The sequence below is a fragment of the Meles meles genome, chromosome 6 (genome assembly GCF_922984935.1).
Source record: "Meles meles chromosome 6, mMelMel3.1 paternal haplotype, whole genome shotgun sequence".
Lineage (NCBI taxonomy): Eukaryota > Metazoa > Chordata > Mammalia > Carnivora > Mustelidae > Meles > Meles meles.
The window spans coordinates 115,737,624-115,758,756 of record NC_060071.1 but is presented as its reverse complement, the minus strand read 5'-3'; the positions used below and the strand labels follow the sequence as shown (position 1 = coordinate 115,758,756).

The following is a 21,133-nucleotide window of genomic DNA, read 5'->3' as shown; positions in this document are numbered from 1 at the left end:
AGAAATATAGGTTTGGGGGTGCCTGGTGGCTCAGTGGGTTAAAGCCTCTGCCTTCAGCTCAGGTCATGATCCCAGGGTCCTGGCATCAAGCCCCACATCAGGCTCTCTGCTCAGCGGGGAGCCTGCTTCCCTTCCTCTCTCTCTGCCTGCCTCTCTGCCTACTTGTGATCTCTGTCTGTCAAAAAAAAAAAAAAAAAAAAAAATATATATATATATATATATATATAGAGAGAGAGAGAGAGAGAGAGAGGTTTGGCCTTCTCCCAGATTGCTGGTACAGCACTCCCGAGTGACAGGGGAGACAGGAGAGTCTCTAGTGATTCAGAACAAGCCTGCATGAAGCACACCTGCATTGTGCTAATGAGGTGACTCCGGGGGGACGGGCCGCTTGCCACAGAAACTGACCCCATGACTAGAGGGTTGGCAGCTTCAGCCGCGCTCCCCTGAGGAGAGGGGCTGCAGATCAAATTAATCACCAATGGCCAACGATTTCACCAATCATGCATACACAACAGAACTTCCATAGAAACCCTAAATGATGGAATTTGGGGAGCTCCAGGGTGGTGAACACAGCCAGGTGACTGCTGGGAGGGTGGCATACTCCAGCTTCATGGGGACAGAAATTCCTACACTCCAGACCTTTCCAGACCTCGCTCAATATACCTCTTCATCTGACTGTTCGTTTGTATCCTTTATAATATCCTTTGTAATCAATCGGAGAGTTCTGTGAGCTGTCCCTACCAAATTACTAAACCGAAGAGGGGTCATGGGAACCTGATTTGTAGCCAAGTCAGACAGAAGTGTGGGTAACATGGGGACACACAACTTGTGACTAGCATCTGAAGTGGGGGCGATCTTCTGGGACGGAGCCCTTAACCTGTCGAATCTGAGCTAAATCTGGTTAGTTGATGTCAGAATTTAACATGAGGAAAAAAAAAAAAACAGACGCTTGGTGTTGGAAGTGTTGTAAGAAATTGTTTTTCCAGGGGAGGACAGATTTTTGGTTCGAGTAGATTCATTACATATGTTTTCCTCCCCCTTTACTTTCAACAACGGTTAAGCCAGAAAATGAATCAACTTGTATAGAAGCTAAACACATTTACAAATGAGGCAGTAAGATGGCTTTGCTATAGAAAGCTCAAAAAAAAAGTATTTCTCTAACAATAATAATTATTATTATTATTCTAAATATTCTAATATATATTATATATTATTCTAAATAATATAACAATAATTCTAAATAATAAGAATTTGGTAGAAGATCTCAGTGATCCACCACCTTTGAGAAATGACTTAGTGAATTCCCCATACATCTTGAGTAATCTTCTGCCAGATGAGTGAGCTACTTGCTAGGTACATTAGATCACTCCAGAGTAAAATAATAATTTTGAGCCAACTGGTTCTAATCAGTAACTAAAATTCGATTTCTCTCAACTCTACTAGCCCCCAAGGGTGTTTGAACCTCCCAAAGCAATTCTCATGCAGGTGATAGACATTCTCCCAATTTCTTCAAATCCATTCAGAAAATATTTACGAGGTCTCTACTGGGCTTCCTTCTCCCTTCCTATCCTAGAGAGATGAAAGATTGTATTATGCCATACCGTTATTATATGTTATGCTATGTCATTTTCTACCAATCAAAAAAATTTTTGATTCTGAAAAGCATTTGATTTTGTTCCTGTCTTACTTATATTTTGACATTTACATAGGAATCAAGGGAGAGCGACCCCTGAGGATGTCGGTCTCACATTTGCCATGATTATGAACGGTGTCCCTGACATGTCATTCCACGGGTCATTCTGTGAGACAAAGCAGCATATTTTTCCATGTTGTTCCTTGGGGTTGGCATCTCCAATGGCAGATGAGCTCTGGAATCTATGTATGCAGCAGCCTGAGAAAAACCCCACTCACCTCACATCCACCTCACCTCCAACGTGCATGAGAAAAGAACCATCGGGCTGCTTCAATGAGTACAAATACTGAAGAAGCTTCTCTCTGAGAAACAAGCAGCAGAAAGGCAAGAGACAGCAATGGTCAGTGCAGTGTCAGCAGGGGGCCCCTCTGGAGTCCCGCACCCTGGCTTTGGCCATACCTGTTAATGACGTCATAGGCCTCCTCGGTGCCAATGATGCAGAGTGCGTTGACGGCGGCATATGTGGGAGCAAGATGCGGATACTGGCCAGGGCCCCCCCCAAAGCCACCTTCTGGACTTTGACACAGCTCCAGGAACTGACACACGCTAGGGACACAGCCAAATGGAAAACCAAAGTCAGAGAGCATTCATTTCAAAACAAGTTCCACCACAGTCCATGACTTTCCCTCAAAGGGGGAAAAATAAAACCCAAACCTCTCCTCTCAACTACTGAACATATACTGAATATAATTAACCTCTGAAAAGGGCCTCTCTTCCCTGATATTTTGAATGCCTTTCTTTCTGAGTTTTGCATTGAAGGACCCACCTAGCTGTGAAGCACGGAGCAAAAGGCCGGGCAGAGACCACCAGCGTTTCACAGAACTGGGAATAAGTCTCATGCTCCTTGACCAAATCTTTCCCATACTTTTCCCTCAGGTCGCCATGCCGCATCTGTGTTGCCAGCCCTTTCTCCTTGCCTCTGAGGTCCCTAAATTGAATTTTGTCGAAATTGTGATGGCACCCAACCTCTCGCCATGCTAACCACCCCGCTCTGGGGCCACCACCTAGGCCAGCCAGGGTATTTAAAGAGATGTCTCCTCACTCCATTGTCACCTGAGCCCCAGGGGCTTCTGACTTTTATTCCTACCACCACCAAGAAAGAAGCTTCTAGTGGAGTCTGCCTTCATGGTTAGGAGAATAGAAGGAGGGTGGACTTCTAGCGCGCTGACCTCAGTTGTGGCAAACTTCAGCACTGCTGACTCGTATCATAAAAATGCACCCCAGCCTGTAGCCTTTTGGAGAATTTGTCACACTCATCCACAGAGGCTCCAAGTCCCCCACCAAGGGAAACTGTTTTAAGGGTTTGCCTCCAAGCACGGCATTGGGTTGCCCAGAACTTGCATTATTGTCTGAGGTCAAACTGAGGGAGCCCCTATTTATCCAAGGTCCTCTGAAACTCACCGGGAAGGGGGTGCCCCAGGAAAGTCCTGGTTATTGAGCTCTTTCCCCACAACTCAGCCGGGACCATAGGCTCCCTATTCGGACAAGTGCGCATTTCAGAGAATAAGCTGCAAATCTCTGTCCTAGTGCTCTGGCAGCCTTCTTCCCCCAGACTCTTTGATCTCATTCTTTCTTATCTACTGCTGCCAGAAGGACCACAGAGAGTCTAACTCATCTCTAGGGCACAAGCTTATTACTGCTTTTCCACATCGTATCTGATGACTTTTGATTTCAGACTTTCCATTATCTCGCAGGGACAGCAACAGAAAATTCTGCTCACTGACTACGGGAGCTCTGAAGTCTTCACAGGTTAAAAGAAAAAAAAAATACACACTCTCTTCTATACACTCTCCTTTCCATACACACTTCCTTCTATCTGCACCTCTGATTTGACTGCGCAAAACACGAGAACTGACGTAGAAGCTGATCATCAGAGAAGGAAGACAGTACTGTGGCATATTTGTAATAGTGATTAATTTTCAATGGGAAAATGAGTTTGTTCCTAAAATATTTTCCAAACCTTCATTAATTCATATCCTATTTCCTGGAAACAAATAGCTAATAAATTAATGTCCTGACAAAGGTTGGCTGGACTGGCATACAAAGACTTTTCTGTATCACAAAAACAAAAGGTTTTAGTTGATATAAAGCTTAACAGCACATTTTTAAAAAAAAAAAATGAAAAGAAAAAGAGTCACCTAGTCATCCATTCTCTTTCCCAGCTCCCGAGATAGAATCGTGCCAAATCCAACACCCCGGACTCTGTAGCCTCATGTCTGGTGAGCCGGCATCTGAATGTACCTTTAAATCATCCCTCCGTGCCAACCTCCCTCAGCTGATATGCAGCATCTGACTGGCCATGGGGCTACACTGGGGAGCAGGGCTGGGCTTTTCTGGACTCTCAGACACTTCCATATTACAGAACATTCTGCTCCAGAGGCTTTCCAACCCATACGCAAAGGAACTGGCAAACTGACCACAAAGTTACCAGCCGTCATTAGCAGAGTTCTTAGCAACTCTGAAAACCAAAGTGTGAATGAGACTTCTATCTTTAGAAAGGGGGAGGAAAAACTTATCTGAGAGAGCAGAAATTCACCACCTAGTTAAAAACAAAACAAAACAAAACAAAAAAAAACCACAAGCAGGAAACACAGTGCAAATACCAGGAGTGGCAGACTTTCTGAAGAACGAGTTTTCATACATCGCTCCTTTAGTACTGTGACTAAAAGGGCAAGGAGACCAGTTTGCTTTCACGTCAGCGAGGCATTTCATTCTAGCTAATGTGACAATTACCCACAGAGTGGGGGACTAACTTTAAGATGAGGGATTTTCAAACCCAACACGTGTATCTCACAAACATTGGAGAGCGAGTAGAGACAACAGAGATATGAGAAATAAGCCTGGGCCTCCATATTTTTACCAAATTCCCAGAGGATGTGAATACACCCAAATTTGAGAACCACAAGTCTTAGCTGAGCAATCAGAATCACTTGGGGAATGTTTCTGAAAAACCCAATGCCCGGGCCACACTAATACCAATGAAATCAGAATTACTGAGGATGGGACCCAAGTGGCCATATTTTTTTTTAAATTCCCATGTGGCTCCAATGTACAGCCAAGTACCAGTGCCTGTGAAACTTGAGTGCACATAGAAACCACCCAAGAACCTTGTTAAAATGCAGCTCTGATTGGAGGTGCCCGGGTGGCTCAGTGGGTTAAGCCTCTGCCTTCAGCTCAGGTCATGATCTCAGCGTCCTGGGATCGAGCCCCGCATTGGGCTCCCTGTTCAGCAGAGAGCTTTCCCCCCTCTCTCTGCCTGCCTCTCTGCCTACTTATGATCTCTGTCTGTCAAATAAATAAATAAACTCTTTTAAAAAAAATGCAGCTCTGATTAAAGTGAAAAACGGGCTGGGGGGGTACAAGTCTATAAAACATATATGTGCAAAAGAAAGTAAAACTTAAGCAGTGACTTAAAACCATAGGTTGGGAAATATGAATCCATATGAAATGGGAGGACAGTTAAAAAAGAAAAAAAAAAAAGAAACTAAAAATGAAATGGAAAATTTAGCCTGAAATATAAGTGAGTTGTGGGGGAATACCTGGAGCTCCCTACATTGTTTTCCCCTGGCGCTGGAGTTTACTTTAACAGTCCTATGGGAAAGGAGCTTAGAGCGGGAGACAAACCAGAGGACTCTGGACTCCGGGAACTAAACTGAGGGTTACAGAAGGGAGGGGGTGGAGGATGCAGTAACTGGGTGAGGGGCATTGAGGAGGGCACGTGTGGTGATGAGCACTGGGTGTTATACGCAACTGATGAATCGTTGAACACTACATCAAAAACTAATGATGTACTATATGTTGGCTAACTGAACATAATAAAAAAAAGTAAAAATAAATTAAAAAATAATTTTTAAAAAATGCAGCTCTGACTCCAAAGAGCTAGATGGGCTTGAGTCTGCCCTTTCAGCAAACTCCAGGTGATGGCCATGCCACTGCTGGGGAACCACATTTGGGTAGCAAAGATCTGTGCTGTCCAATAGGTCGTGACTAGCCATATGAGGCTATTTAAATTTTAAACTAAATTCATTAAGTTAATTTAAACTTAAGCTCCTTGGTCACAGAAGCCATACTGCAACTGTTCAATAGCTAAACGTCCCAAATGGCTCCCACAAAATAGAGAACATCTCCATTACTATAGAAAGTTCTACTGAACATCAACACTGTCATTCAACTATGAAAAAGTCTGTGAAACCTGTAAGGAGATCAATTCAAAGCAAAAGTATCAATGATTAACCGTCAGCATCATAAGGGATTTACTTGGACTTTAAGGTGATGGTTGAAGACTGACCTGAAGTGGTTGATTCTGGGCATTGCTGTCACCAACTTGGAGGAAGTACTCTAAAACGAGCAGTTAATTCCAAAGGACCAGAGAAACACCTCCAAGGTGAGAATTAAAGTCCAGAATATCATAAAATAAATCAGTAGCACATAAGAATAAAACAAATCAAACAGGGACAAGATAATAAACTTAGGGATGGCAGGAGTGGGGGATAAGTAAACCATATAAATATACTATGGGAAAGGACTGGGAAATAGAAGAGAAAGAGGACCAGAGGTTAGGGCCTCTGAGTTTGTGAACATAAATGAGAATACTACTTTTTTTTTTTTTAAGATTTTATTTTAGATTTTATTTATTTATTTGAGAGAGAGAGAGACAAAGTGAGAGCGCATGAGAGGGGAGGTCAGAGGGAGAAGCAGACTCCCCATGAAGCTGGGAGTCCGATGTGGGACTCGATCCCAGGACTCTGGGATCATGACCTGAGCCGAAGGCAGTCGCTTAACCAACTGAGCCACCCAGGCGCTCCAAATGAGAATACTTCTTAAGAGCATCATAAATGCAACACTGGGGGCGCCTAGGTGACTCAGTCAATTAAGTGGCACCTTCGGCTCAGGTCATGATTCCAGGGTCCTGGGATCGAGTCCCACATTGGGCTCCCTGCTCAGTAGGGAACCTGCTTCTCTCTCACCCCCTGCCACTCCATCCCTCTCGTGCTCTTTCTCTCCCACTCACTCTCTCAAATAAATAAATAAAATCTTAAAAATAAATAAATAAATAAACACAGTGCTGGCCACAACTATATTTGGTTCAAGCCTCCATTTGCCAACTCAAAGGAGGTTCAGGTTAGAGCTGTAAAAATGGCTAAATATCAAAAATGTTAAAAGGCTTAATATGACAGGCAACACCAAGAAGAAGCTACCCAGCAAAATACCTCAAGCGTACAAAGGATAATTGTACAAACTTTCTGGTAAAGAAATGAACACCGACACTAATCCACAGCACCAGAATTTAGGTCAGACTTAAGAAAACCTTCAGCACCAGAACGGGTCACCGTGGACAGAGAAGTTACAAAGATGATAACTTTGGAAATAGCAAGTCATCCTTGAGCAGGATGGCTTGGGAGGTGAGGCCAATACAAGATGGATGCCTGGACATCGGGCTTCCTCTAGGATGAAGTCTTTTCGAATTTCATACCATGAAACAACTTGAGCTTAGCACGAGAAAGAGGAAAAGTCCTTCCTGAGCAGAGTCTGGCAGTAAACGGGTCAAAGGCAGATGGGCTCTGCATGGACCCCAGGAGGCCGGTGCTGCCTGGAGAGTCTGACACGTCGTCATGTCCTCTGGATGCTGCTGCTCTGGAACTACGGTCAAGGCTGAAGTAGGTCATTTTAGAACAAGGCTTCTCCACCTTGGCACTACTGACATTTTGGACTGTGTAGCTATACATTGCGGGAACTGTCCCACTGGCAGCACCCTTGACCTCAACCCACTAGCCCCCAGCGGCTCCTGGCCAAAAAATGCTCAGAACACAAAGGACGAGATGAGGTATCTTCATAGAAAGGTAAGGAAACAGACGAATTATATTTTAAAATTAAAAGGAAAAATATTTAAAGAGCTATTCAGAGGATCAGCTACTAATAGCCTTTTGAAAGGGAAACAGTAGAACACTGACACATGAAAACTGAAATTTAGTATTTGGGAAAACTTCATAAGCAGAGAAGTCCTAAAACAATTAGGTTCAAGACAATTTTTAGATCTTACAGGAGCTAAAAACCTAACTTTGACAGTGCAGCCATCTCCCTGTGATTTCACTTTAGTTTTCAGTAACAAAGCATGGGATCCTCATTACCCTCCCTGCTAAAATCACAAAAACAAATGTAGTTAGTCTAGTTCCAAGATATTAACTTATCTCAGGTAAACACATGCAAATTTGTGGATACAGTCTCTCAAAAGTGGCAAGCTAAATTCCTACCTATGAATATACACACTGTCCTTAAAAGGTCTGAGGCCAGCAGGAAAAACCTGGCCCTTCCTGGCTTCATTAGGCAGTCAAAGCAGCTGAAAAAGCGATTTTGTCCACTAGAGGGAACTCAGCTTGCCATACAGTTCCCTAAACACATAGAAGAATGACACTGAACAAAATAGGAAAGAGAAGAGCGTGTATGTGTGTGTGTGTGTGTGTGTGTGTGTCCAGACCTAAACTCTGCACCTAATACCTGTATGAAGAAGGGAACAGAAATGTGACTACATTTTCAAAGCATTTCTTTTCTCTGTGCAAAATGAACAAAAAAGTAATATCTGATATCAGATTGTCTTTTAAAAATCCCCATATTTTTATAGACGTCATTAAGATTTCTCTGTATCTTACTAAAAATAGTTTATTTCCTTATTTGTCAAAGCTAAGCTCATTGACAACAGATATTATCTGCCCCTAGAATTAACTATCTGCCAAGCACAAAATAAAATTCATTATTGGAAAGTCTAAGTAATTCTTTAAAAGTCTGTTAAATCAACGCTCAGAAGAACCACAAGTAAAGATTCTAAGGCAGCTGGGCAGCAGAAATTCTCATTCACTATCACGCAGTTCTTAAAATTAGAACTAGCTTTTTAGTACAAAAGCATCCTTTTAACTACAAAACAATAAAATAAATAACATTTTAAAATATGCACATAATCCCACCATCCAGAAATAACTACTACCAGGTATGTATACCTTCTGGTTTTCTCTATGCACATAACCAGCTATATTTTTAATCTACAGAAGTTGAATCCTTTTAACTACCTTTTTTCACTTAAATCGTGACCATCTTTCTACATAAATGTAAGCATTTTAAAGATGTTATTTATTTATTTGAGACAGAGAGAGAAAGCATGAGCAGGGAGAGCAGCAGAGGGAGAGGGAGAAGCAGACACCTGCTGAGCAGGGAGTCCATATAACGTTTTTGTAAACAAATGTGCATTTTACATGCATACATTTTTACTAAAGTATAATGGATATATAGCATTTTATTAGTTTCAGGTGTACAACAGTGCTTCGGTATTTGTACATATTGCAAAATGATCACAGCAAGTCTAGTTAACATCTGTTGACGTCAATTTTTCAATGTCTGCACAGTATTTCACTGTACGCTCTGCACCATATTTTACTTAAGCTTCAGATATACTTTAACACATCCCTACAGTGGATACAGGGGCTGTGTCCAGCCGTTCACTATGGAAGACCCTAGAAAGGGGTCCTTTCTTCCTATCTGACGTTGCCTGGAAAGCTGTTCTGACACTTCCTTCCTCGGCAAAGCCTTACCTATACGACAGCAAGTCTACAACCTAGAACACACTCAGAATCGATGCTGACCCAAGACTGATCTGCGGTCTTCCCGGTCAGGAATTACGTCCTCCTCCCTAGCACACCTATTCTTGCCTGCCCCAGAATCCTCCATTTCTTTTTTTCTTCTCTCGTGTGCAACTCTCCCATTCCCCGGCTGCACCTCCTGATTCTGTATGTGTGGGGGAGAAACTTCCCAAACACTCCACAACCCGCCCCCCCCAACTGGTATTTCAAAAACACATGAGCCTTTGACAATTAAATTCCTGGTATTGCAGAAACTGGGTCCAATTCTACTTTCAGAGCTAGAAGCAACGAGGCTTGTGGCAGCATCATGATGAGGACAATGCACATTTTTCCTTTTTCCAGAAAGCATCGTACACATCACAAGGGTTAATTGCCTAATTCTTTATTATCTTCCCCATCCACAGTCGTCACAAGACACTCTGCCCAGGAAGGCAAGAATGAGAGGTCATTGTGAAGACAGAATGAATGAGACAATGTGTGGTTCTGTTCTTCTGACCTGACAGCGTGACCCAGGCAGGGGCACGGTGACCAGGCAGTGACCAGCGCGGGGCCCAGGCTAGTCTCCACCCATCCTCATGCGGCCGGTACTGTGGGCTGCAAGCAAACGACTCTGGCTCACGGGCCTTCCCACCTGGACTCCTCTCCCTCAGGAGCGCCAGGGGAGCAGAGGAACTCCAGATGTCATCAAGGGAAGGTGCTCTCTCTCTCTCTCAGTGAGAACAGGGGCATCAGATCCAATCCCTGGCTGCCCTTCCCCACCCCAGGTATCCCAAAGACTGGAGTGAGGACAAGGTTCTGCTTTAAAATCTAAACTGTGACGAGCTTCTAAGGATGAGGTGCCACAGTCATTCCCAGAACAGCTTCTGCACCAGCAGTTTGGGGACAATCTCAGTTGCTTAGATATCTGTTCATAAATCAGAAGTTTAAGAAAACTGTGGGTCAAGGCATTGGCACCCCAAGAGTGTAACACATCTAATACCATCGAGAGCTACACTGTCCCCCAGGCCTGACGAAGGGGACAACCATGGAGGTGTTTATGGAAGGCATTTTTGTTCATGGGGCTGGCATATGTTTCCCCACAGAAGCTACTCGAATTCATACTGTTCTTTCTGGCAAAATCATGTCTTTCAGAATTGATGATGAAGAATTTTCTCAAAGACCAGAGCAAGAGTCAAAAGAAAAGGCCACAGAAGAAACCAGAATCCTTCTCTTGGGAGTTCAAAGTCTTGTTCTACCCACGAGCTCACAATAGGCTTCTAAAGTGGAGGAGTTTCAGGAAGTTACTGGGGTCAAGGGGAGGGCAAGGGTATGCTTTGCAGCATGATGGGTTTTTCATTCAAAATCAGTAAAACAGAAACAAAACAAAAAGAACCCCCAACTCAAAAGGGAATTTTCAAAGAACAGCCCAGATTCCCGGAAGCCAGACTCACTCTGTGGCCACCATCTGGGGGATGGGTTCATCCAGCAGTTCCAAGCTGTGCAGGATCCAATAGCAGAGCCATGGGCGGCTGGCATCCAGACACTGCGAAAGGCACAGGGGAGAAAACACACCCCGTATTCAGAATCATTCCAAGACGCTGCTGACAAGGAGGCATCTGTCTCACCCCGGCAGCCTGGAAAGGGGGAGGAGGGCACCCTATGAACAATAAGTGAATGAAGGACGCTTTGCTTTGTGGCCCCAGTCAGCAGCTGAAGTGACCATATGTGCAAAAAGGACAATGGGACAATGGGACAAAGACATTTACCTTGAGGCCACGGGGTCCTCCCCTGAGAGGCACCCAGCGAAGGCTCAGCAGAGGAGCAACCACATGCTAGGAAGCTAAGTGATGCTGTTTTCTCAGTGTAGACCCAAGGAGATCCAGGCTCTCAGAGAGCCATTTGCTGGATTAACTCATTCACTGATTCAACAACTATTTGGTACCTCGTTGTGTGTGCCAAGCATTTTATCAGATACAGGGACACAATAATGAACAAAATGTAGTTCCTACTCTTGCGATGCTTGGGATACAGAATGTGTGTTCATCTGCAGAGGAAGAGGACTCTAGACAGATGCAGTTAAGCACGAGTTACCTTAGGGCTTTCTGGAACAAGATGGCGCATAACACAGGTGTGCATGTACCTGAATGACGATACGCACTGCACTGGGCAGGAGCCATGTGAAGGGAGCACAGGAAGAGCCTAATTCTGCCTCAGGGGCTGGGAAAGGCTTCCTGAGGTGACACGTGAGCTGCTTGAGATCCCAATTCAACCCATAAACACGGAGCGAGCATTCAAGGCAAGCAGGCAGGTAGTCTTACTGCTCCCATTTTCCAGATTAAAAGTTTACAAATGCAATCCAGAGAGATTAACTTTTTCCAGATGACAAAGACATCAAATGTCAGAGCTAAGAAGCCAGGTTTCTGGACTCCCACTCCAGTGCTCTTTCCACTGGCCCAAGTTACCCTCTTCACAAATGCACTGACTGTCCCTAGCTGTGGCTAGGCCACCTGAGGAGCACTGGGTGTGGATCCTGCCTGCCTGGCTTGGAGTCCCAGCTCCTCCTCTTAGAGCTATGTGCTTCTGAGCAAATGCTTAACCCTGCGACTGACCTACCTCATGTAGTGAGATAAGTTGGTGAGATGAGGCATGGTAAGCTTCAGCTTGCCGACCAGCTGTTGGCTGGTACGGTATTAACCATATCGGGCTCACTGCACCCTAACCACGGAGGCCCTGCGTTAAGGATTGAAAATTTTGACCCGGAGGCCAAGTCTAGCCCGTAGGCATGTTCTGCTTATTCCTTGTAGCATTTTGGTTTTTTAATTAGAATTAGTTGCAACATGTAGGCACTGGGAGATTCACAGAGAAATCTGGATGTCTGGCTTAATTTGAAAAGAGAGAGAGGAAGAGAGATCTGGCGAGCGCGGGTCTGCATTCCTGGATAGCAGCACCTGGCAGGAACAGAGGGACAGCACGGTGCCCAGGTGTGCCTCAGTCTCCCTCCCACCTGCCCACTTCTCTTATTTATACTACCTGCTTAGATCTACAAGCATTTCAGCTGGCCAGTCCCTGTTGTAAATAATCAAATGCAGACTCCCCCAAATAAAAAAGCAAATTAGAAGCAGGGCTACTGTGTATAAGGTGAGGCAGGAAGACTGGAGCCCTCCTGTTCACATTCATCGCCTGCCTGCCACTTTCCCAACACCCTCCCCCCTTCTCCACCACCACTGCGCTCCCCTGAAGCCCCTCTGGGGAACCCCAGGGCTCTGAGGAATGTGATTTAAAATGCACGCTAAGCGTGGGCATTTTTATAGTGTTCAACTGTGGAAGTCCTCACTGGGATTTATATACTGATCCTCTGGCCAGCACAGGATTAGATCCGCTTATAGGGCAAAGGATTAGGGATGGACAGTAACTGCCTTCTAGGCAGCTGACAAGTGGTGGCCAGGAAAAGCACGTGAACCCCTCACCATGATCGAATGGAGGAAGAAAGCCCCACCCCACGCAGGATGCTCTGTCCCTCCCAGAGGAGGACACGACTAGAGATCTAGTTCTGCCCTTTCAGGAGGGGGAATCCCAGGCTCTACAGGTCTGGGCTCCTGCGTACCTGGCTCCTGCCACAGCCATGGGGTATGAAGAGGGACTCTGCAGCAGGCCAGGCCCATGAGTGTTTCACATTCCAACAGGGAAAAGGACTATCTGCCTGACCATTCGCCTGAGCTCCTGGGCAGCGAGCTTACCTCGTAGGCATCTGTCAGCTGTCGAAGTCCTCTTTTCAGATAATGGAAGTGCTTCTCTCTCTGCAAAATCAGCCTGGAAAGACAAAGAGCTTGAAAACCTAGTCTTACGCTCCTGCTCCCTGCCCACTAGAGAACACGTGTGTGCACGTGCACACACACTCAGCTTCAGGACGCTGCACTCCCCATGGTTAACCAGTGGATAAGCAGCATCTCCTTTAGTTCCCAAGGGCAGCTAAACCGGACAGAAGAGGCCAGCACCTGAATGTCCCTAAGGTGTCTGAAAATGTGCTGGCCAACACTGTGGGTGAGTTCCTCTCCTTCATGGTAGGTGACTTTGGGCAAAGTGAAAAGCCACAATGGACACACATGGCCAGGCGATGACAAACCATCCAGAAAGCTCCTCCAGGGTCTAACTGCGAACAGACACCTTGCAGCTCCCCACCCTGTGAGCAATTTCACCCTGAGCCACACTCACCCCTTTCCCTGAGCTGTTTAGCCTCTGTCGTTCCAGTCATTTCTTCTGGGGTCACTTCTCTGAGGCGGGTAGCGTGTACCCTGCCTGTTCCCCAGCTGTGCATCTATGACTCCCTCCCCGAAATTCCACCTCCTACATGCTGACCCATTGCCCTGGCCGGAGGACCCTATTTGTATTCCGCAGCCAGTTGGTCTCCTTGGCACTGAGATCAGCAATTCTGGCTGTAAGATGGAATGTGCTGCCCATGGCCACCTGCACGGGCAAGGCCAAGGACAGGGGCTGCGCTTTTTGCTGGGTCTCACAGCAGAGGCCTGTGATTGTGGGAGGAAGGAAAAAAGAACAAAGTGGCAGACAGTCCCTCTACTTACTAATTCCACAAATTAAAAAAGAACCATTCTCCTTTCTAGGGGATCAGTTCAAAAACGACTGACTGAACTCCCTCTATATTATGCCCAGAGTACAATCACTCATGTAGTCTTTACCTCAAAGACTCTCCCAGTTCAGTGCTGGAAATGCATTAGAGACGTGAGTGGCTACAGTGTGAGAAACAAATGGGCAGGCGCCATAAAGGAAACACAGGTAAAATACTACCAAGGCTCTAAAGGGAAGGGGTGGGGACATCTCATGGAGAAAGGAATGATCAGGAAAGGCTGTGTGCAAGAGGTGGAACACGAGGTGGGCGGCCCTGCAGAAGGAGAAAATGTTCACGGGTAGAGATGGTGAGGTGAGGAGGAGACGGCAGCCAGAATGAACAGCAACAAAAGGGCTCAGACCAGGGCTGTCCAGAAGAACGTCCTGCAGTGATGGAAATGGACCTGTGTGGTTCAGCAGGCAGACACCGGTCACGTGTGGTTGGTGTACATGTGAAATGTGCTAATGTGGCCGAGGAGCTGAATTTCAAGTTTTATTTAATTTGAACTGCTTTCAGTTTAAACAGCTGCAGGAGACACAGGCTACTGTATTGTGCACTGTAGGTATTCAGGTGCAAGCCAGGTGGGGGATCTGGCCTGAATATTAGGAATACAATAAAAGTGGTCAAAAGGCAACTTAAGCCATTTATAAAATGGGGTCTGGGATGCCACCTGAGGAATTTCGACTCAATTTAGTAGGCTAAGGTAGACCCTGAAGATTTTGTGTATTTTTTTTTTACTTAAGCTATGTTGGTTTTTGTTTTTGTTTTGTTTTTTAAAGATTTTTATTTATTTATTTGACAGATGACAAGTAGGCAGAGAGGCAGGCAGAGGAAGAGGGGGAAGCAGGCTCCCCGCCGAGCAGAGAGCCCAACGTGGGGCTCAATTCCAGGACCCTAAGATCACAACCTGAGCTGAAGGCAGAGGCCCAACCCACTGAGACACCTAGGCACCCCTGGGTTTGGTTTTTTCTTAATTGAAGTAGAGTTGACACACAATGTTAATATTGTAATAACCTAATCATTCAACAACAAGTTTATGCATTAAATGATGCTCACTCAAGCATGCCTACCACCAGCACCATATAATGTGATTACAACACCACTGATGACATTCCCTATGCTGCAACTTACTCATTCCAGAACTAGAAGCTTGAATCTCCCACTTCCCTTCACCCATTTTTGCCTTCCCTACACTCCTCTCCTCTATAACCACCAGTTTGTTCTGTGTATCGATGGGTCTGTTTCTGCTTTTTGTTTGTTCATTTGTGTTTTAGATTTCACATATAACTGAAATCATGTAGTATTTGTCTTTCTGTGTGACTTATTTCACTTAGCATAAAACTCTCTAGCTCCATCCATGCTATTACAAATGGCAAGTTCTCATTCTTTTTTATGGCTAGGTAGTATTCCATTGTATATCTACACCACATCTTTATCCATTCATCTACTGATGGGCACTGAGGTTGCTTCCATATCTTGGCTATTATAAATAATGTTGCAAGAAACACAGGGGGGCATATGTCTTTTTGAATTAGTGTCTTTGTCTTCTCTGGGGAAATACCCCATAGTGGAATGACTGAATCACATGGTGATTCCATCTGTAAGGTTTTCAGGCACCTCCATACTGTTTTCCGCATCAGCTATGACAGTCTGCATTCCCACCAACAGTGCACAAGTGTTCCTTCTCCCCCACACCCTCACCAACACTTGTTATTTCTTGTCTTTCTGAATCAAGCCATTCTGACTGGTGGAAGGTGAAATTCTGAGGTTCTGAACTGAGAAGAAAATGACCCAAACTACGCATTAGAAAGATTATCTGGCTGCCGTAGGTATTCAATATGTGTTTACAAACTGGGCCAAGTCAAAGCACGAAGTGTGGAGGGAGGTGAGGTGGGAAGACAGGGTAGGGGGGTGCTCAGAGTCAACCAGGGCAGAAGTACTTCAAGTACTTAAGGGCTCAAATTAGCATGGTGACCCATGGGCAGGTGGGCTGATAGCACAGGAAGTGTATTTGGGTGACAAGGTCAATGGCACTGTTGGAAATACATGTAACACTCAGGGGAGGGCTCCAAGTGACACAGACAGTGAGTCATTTGTCTGCACGTAGGTGACTGATGAAGCTACAGGAGTAGAGGACAAACCAGAGAGAAGAGCCTGAATGCTGAACGGGGGAAAGACCCATCCTTACGGGCTTAGAGGACAAGGAGCCAGAGGAAAGAGTTAAAGAAAGTCACATAAGTGGGAGGAGGATAAAGGCAATGTCATGTCACAGGCAAAACAGGAAGAGAGAACTCCATGGAGGTATTTAACCATCACAAATGCTGCAGCAAGACTGAGGAAAAAGAGAACAAATGACAAAGTGGCTGGTGACCTTCGAGAGAGCTCAGGGAGCAGTGAGGGCAGATTCCAGAGCATAAAGGAGAAGAGAAGGCCAGACTCGATGTCTCTTTGAAGGAAATCCAAGGGCCGGGACTCTGAGAGCCCACTGTGTGCAGACCAAGAGGGTAGAAGGTGATCCATTCCCTAGAGCAGCAGCTCAGAGGTAGACACAGACGAGCCCGTGGCAGTGACAGCCCTGGCCCAGAACAAAGCCTGGCAGGCTCTAGCAGCACATGGCAAGGCATGCAGGATGAGAAGAAACTTCCCGAAGGACACAGCATTGTGTTAAGGAATGAAGGAGACCACAAGGACACGAGTTAGCCAGCCAAAAAGAAGGGAGGGCGTGGGTGTTTCAGGAAGGGAACAACGCCGCACATTTGTGTAGGTTTAGTTCAGCTGGAGCAGAAGTACAAGGCAATGAGCCCTGAGAACTCAGCCTGGAGAGGTACAGAGACACTAGATCACAGGGGACTTCTAAATGCATCAGAAGTCACTGTGCTGTCAACATCAGATGACCCTTGGGAAGTAAAAGGAGCTGTCACAGAAAGACCACATATTGTACTATTTCATTTACATGAAATGTCCAGAAGAGGCAAATCCGCAGAGACAGGAAGTAGCTGAAGCGGGTGCCAGGGGCTGGACGGGAACAGAGGAATGGGAGGGTGGTGGCTAAAGGGGACAGGGTTTCTCAGGGCGGTGACAAAAACACTCTAAGATGAACTATGGTGATAGATGCACAGCTCTGTCCATAAATTAAAAACCACTAAGTTGGACACTTTAAATAGGGAAATTACATGATATCTGAATTGTATCTCAAAGCTGTTAAGGAAAAAAAAAAGGCAAGTGAAAAAAATTTTAAGGCAGTCATTGAAGTATTTTAGGCGTGGGAAAGACATGGTCAGATCTGCATTTTCTAGATCGCAGGAGCAGCAGCATGCTGAAGAGATTGGGGTAGGGATAAGACTAGTGGCAGGAAACCAAACCCACAATCCAAGCTTGCCGTGATGTGTGTGAGGGGAGAAAGACAACAGACTGGCAGCCTGAGGGGCACTGGGGGGAAGGCAGGCGGTTCAGTCAGAGGAGAGGTAAAAACTGCTTGAGAGCGAAGATGCTGAAAATGCAAGAGCCCAGAGAAAATCCACCAAGGACGGTCCCTAAAGAAGAGGGAGGAAGGAGGGTCGGGATCGAGAGTTCAGGAGAGAGGAGCCTGGCAGTAAGGACGGATGCTCCATTCTCATAGATGGAAACAGTGAGAGAAAGTGTGAAGTAAGACAAACACAGGATTTGAAAGTGGGGAAGAAGGAAACTCATGTGGGACAGCCCGGAGTTTCTCAGGAGGTAGGGGGCAAGGCTGGCCAGTGGGGTGAGTGTGTTAGGGAATCCACAAGAGAGGAGTGAGGGGAGCTCACAGCAGCAGTGAAGGCCCAGCTAAAGCTTGTAGTATGACTTCTGGAGAAGTCGTCGCTCAGCAGGCAACGTCGCATGACTTTTCTCCTGGGAAATCTGGCTGGGACCCTTCCGCAGAAGCGCCAGGATAGGGATGCCAGGGTAGGTTCTGGGAGGAGGGGAAGAGCTGAATGGTGGAGGTGGGAGGGACCTGAATGAGCCCAGGGAACCGCTGACAAATAGCTCTAGAACCACGCTGGTGCAGGCTGAGAAGCTGGGGGCGGCCAGGATGGGGGTGCAGACAAGGAGAACCAGGAGGGTCCACGAGACCATCCATGAGGGCAAGTACAGAATCTGGAGGCAGATCACCTGACTTTCAGCTCTGAAAGGACCCATTCACGGTGCCGGTTTTCTTTCTTTCTTTTTTTTTTTTTAGATTTTATTTTTATTTATTTGACAGACAGAGATCACAAGTAGGCAGAGAGGCAGACAGAGAGAGAAAGGAGGAAGCAGGCTCCCCGCTGAGCAGAGAGCCCGATGTGGGGCTCGATCCCAGGACCCTGAGATCATGACCTGAGCCAAAAGCAGAAGCTTTAAGATTTTGTGACGTTAAGTACAGTACTAGGGAAAGGGACCAGATGAGAAGGGGGTGCACTTACTGCAACCACCTGGTCAGTCCGTCCCCCTACTCCACTGTCCTGTCACTCTGAGAGCTCCTGCCTGGCTTGCACATCTGGGCCCCGCACAGATCAGGCTCTCGACATCTATTTGTCGAATGAGCAGAAGAAAGAAGAAAGAAACGGACAGTAAGGCCTGACTGACCTAACAAGACTGTTGTCCCTGGATAGATAGATGTCCCTTCTGTTTAAATGAATGACAAACGGGCGCCTGGGTGGCTCAGTGGGTTAAAGCCTCTGCCTTCAGCTCCGGTCATGATCTCAGGGTCCTGGGATCGAGCCCCGCATCGGGCTCTCTGCTCAGCGGGGACCCTGCTTCCCTCTCTCTCTGCCTGCCTCTCTGCCTACTTGTTATCCCTCCCTCTGTCAAATAAAAAAATCTTAAAATAAAATAAAATAAATGAATGACAAACCTCCAGGGGAGTTTAGGTTCACTCGGAGAGGGCAAGGAGAGGGGTGACTGGACCGGCCCTGGGGTCTCCAGCTCTCCTCTGTGCTCATACCCTCCACACTGAGGAGACGTGCCCACCACAGGCTGCCCACCCCCCAACCCCCCCCACCCCCGGACTGAGAATTCTGAGAGCCCAGTTACACAGCTAAGCAAACATTTCCTCTTAGTGGGAAAACAGAAACAAGAAACCTGGAGAAGAAATACTTTTCCTTGTTATCTCCGCACTCCTCTCACTTGACAGGGAGGGCTTTTCTGTCACTACAAAGTGAAAGACCTCCGGGGCAAAAGCTTTTCTGCCTCAGGGGTAAGAGATCCTGCCTCAGGGATACCTGGAGCCTCACCTGCCCAGAAACACCTAACGGAAGGGGGCCTCAGTTACCTTTGCTGCAGCTCGGGGTTGGACCCTATGGGCAGGCTCCCTCACAGCACCCTCCCAGCTGAACCTCACCCACAGCCAGGCCCTAGCAGCCCTGCCGCGAGGGAACTAATAAGTTCCCCTAGCTAGTTTCATCTGAAGACCAGCCACAGGCAGGAAAACAGAGATTCTACACCGAGAGCCATTTCGACAAGCGAAAATATTCTCTTTCATTTTCACCCACTTATTCAAACACACACACACACACACACACACACACACACACACACACACACACACACTAACGCTGACATGCATAGGTTATTCTAAAATCTTGCAAAAGGTCTCTTTGTTTATGTAGAGCTTCAAGAGCCACAATGCTGACTGAATTTTAACTTCTCCTCTGAGACTTATTATTCTTTTATTAAATATCTTTTTTTAAAAAAAAGACGTTTTTTAAATTTATTTGACAGAGGGATCACAAGCAGGCAGAGAGAGAGGAGGGGAAGCAGGCTCCCTGCTGAGCAGAGAGCCTGATGTGGGGCTTGATCCCAGGACCCTGAGATCATGACTTGAGCCAAAGGCAGAAGATTATCCCACTGAGCCACCCAGATACCCCAAGGCTTATTATTCCTTTAAATTGAAGGGACATATATCCAGTTTCTTTCAGTCAGTGAAACTGTACTAAGAGCCTTATTATATGGACTGAACCATGTCCCCCAAAATTCATATGTTCAATCCCTAAACCCCAGTGGGGCTGTATTTGGAGGCAGAATCTTTAAAGAGTTATTTAAGATTAAACAACGTCTAATGACCTTGTAAGAAGAGGAAGAGATACCAGGGAGAAGCACATACAGGAAAGGCCATGTGAGGACACAAAGGTTTCTCCTGAGGTCTCTCTCCTTAGCTTGTAGATCCTGCCAGCACCTTGGTCTTAGACTTCCAGCCTCCAAGATTCTGAGAAAATAAATGTCTGTTCTTTCAGCCGCCTAGTCTGTGGTATTTCATTGCAGCAGCCCTAAAAAACCAATACCCTTATTATTCCTTTATTCTCAACTCACCTCTGCCCAAAAATCTTTTCTGTGTAAGGAGGTAAAATAAAAAGCTAGAGCTCTTTCCCTTTCCTTCCTGAACAATTCAGCCCAAGAGCCATGCCATTAGGTGAAGCAGAACAACACAGGCTCTGTGCAGGAGGGGGGCGGTGGGGCAGGGACTGCAGGGTGTCAGTGTTCAAGCGGATGAGAAGGACATCTATGTGGCTGTGCAGAGGGGGATGGGAGATAGGGATACACAAGAGAAAGGATCAAGTAAATATGTTAAAGATACTGGGAGTCCAGTTCCACTATCTGAAAAAGAACTTAGAAATATAGGTGTACTGGGCAGCAACGTAAACTGTAAATACAATGTAACTTCTTACTATAACTTGAACCCCATTGAGTTCAAGACCCTTCATGATGTGCCTCTACCTATTTCTCCCCAATCTCATCCCAGACCCTCACTAAACTCCAGTCACACTGCCTTCCTTGTGATCTGTTCTTTTCAGTCTCAAGACTTTAGCTCATGCTGTTCCCTCTGTCTGGAATACTGCGACTGCCTCCTAGGTCTCAGCCTGAGAGCCACTTTCTCTGAGAGGCCTTCTGCTATAGACTGAATGTTCACGTCCCTTCAAAATTCATGTTGATCCTAATCCCCAGTGTGATGGTATCAGAAGTGGGGCCTTTGGGATGTGATTAGGTCATGAAGGGATTAGCGACCTTATAAAAGAGGCTCCAGAGAGCTCCCTCACCCCTTCCACGTGAGGACACAGTGGGAAGATGGCCATTTATGAACCAGGGAGTGGGCCCTCCTCCAACACCGAACCTCCCCAGCCTCCAAAACTGTGAGAAATAAATGTTTCTAGTTTAAACCACCCAGTCCATGGTAATTTGTTGTAGCAGGCAGAACAGACTAAGACACATTCC

At 46.1% G+C, this 21,133-nt stretch overlaps 1 protein-coding gene across 1 annotated transcript in view; it reads right to left on the bottom strand.

The window, feature by feature from the left end:
• The window catches only part of FNTB (farnesyltransferase, CAAX box, beta), a 64,666-nt gene that overhangs the window by 25,542 nt on the left and 17,991 nt on the right, over positions 1-21,133 (bottom strand). The window contains exons 3-6 of the mRNA XM_046007155.1: positions 13,038-13,110; positions 10,752-10,843; positions 2,093-2,239; positions 1,912-1,995 (exon numbers count right to left, since the gene is read on the bottom strand). Of these exons, the coding sequence (XP_045863111.1) occupies positions 1,912-1,995; positions 2,093-2,239; positions 10,752-10,843; positions 13,038-13,110 (396 nt within the window). The remainder of the gene's footprint in view (positions 1-1,911; positions 1,996-2,092; positions 2,240-10,751; positions 10,844-13,037; positions 13,111-21,133) is intronic.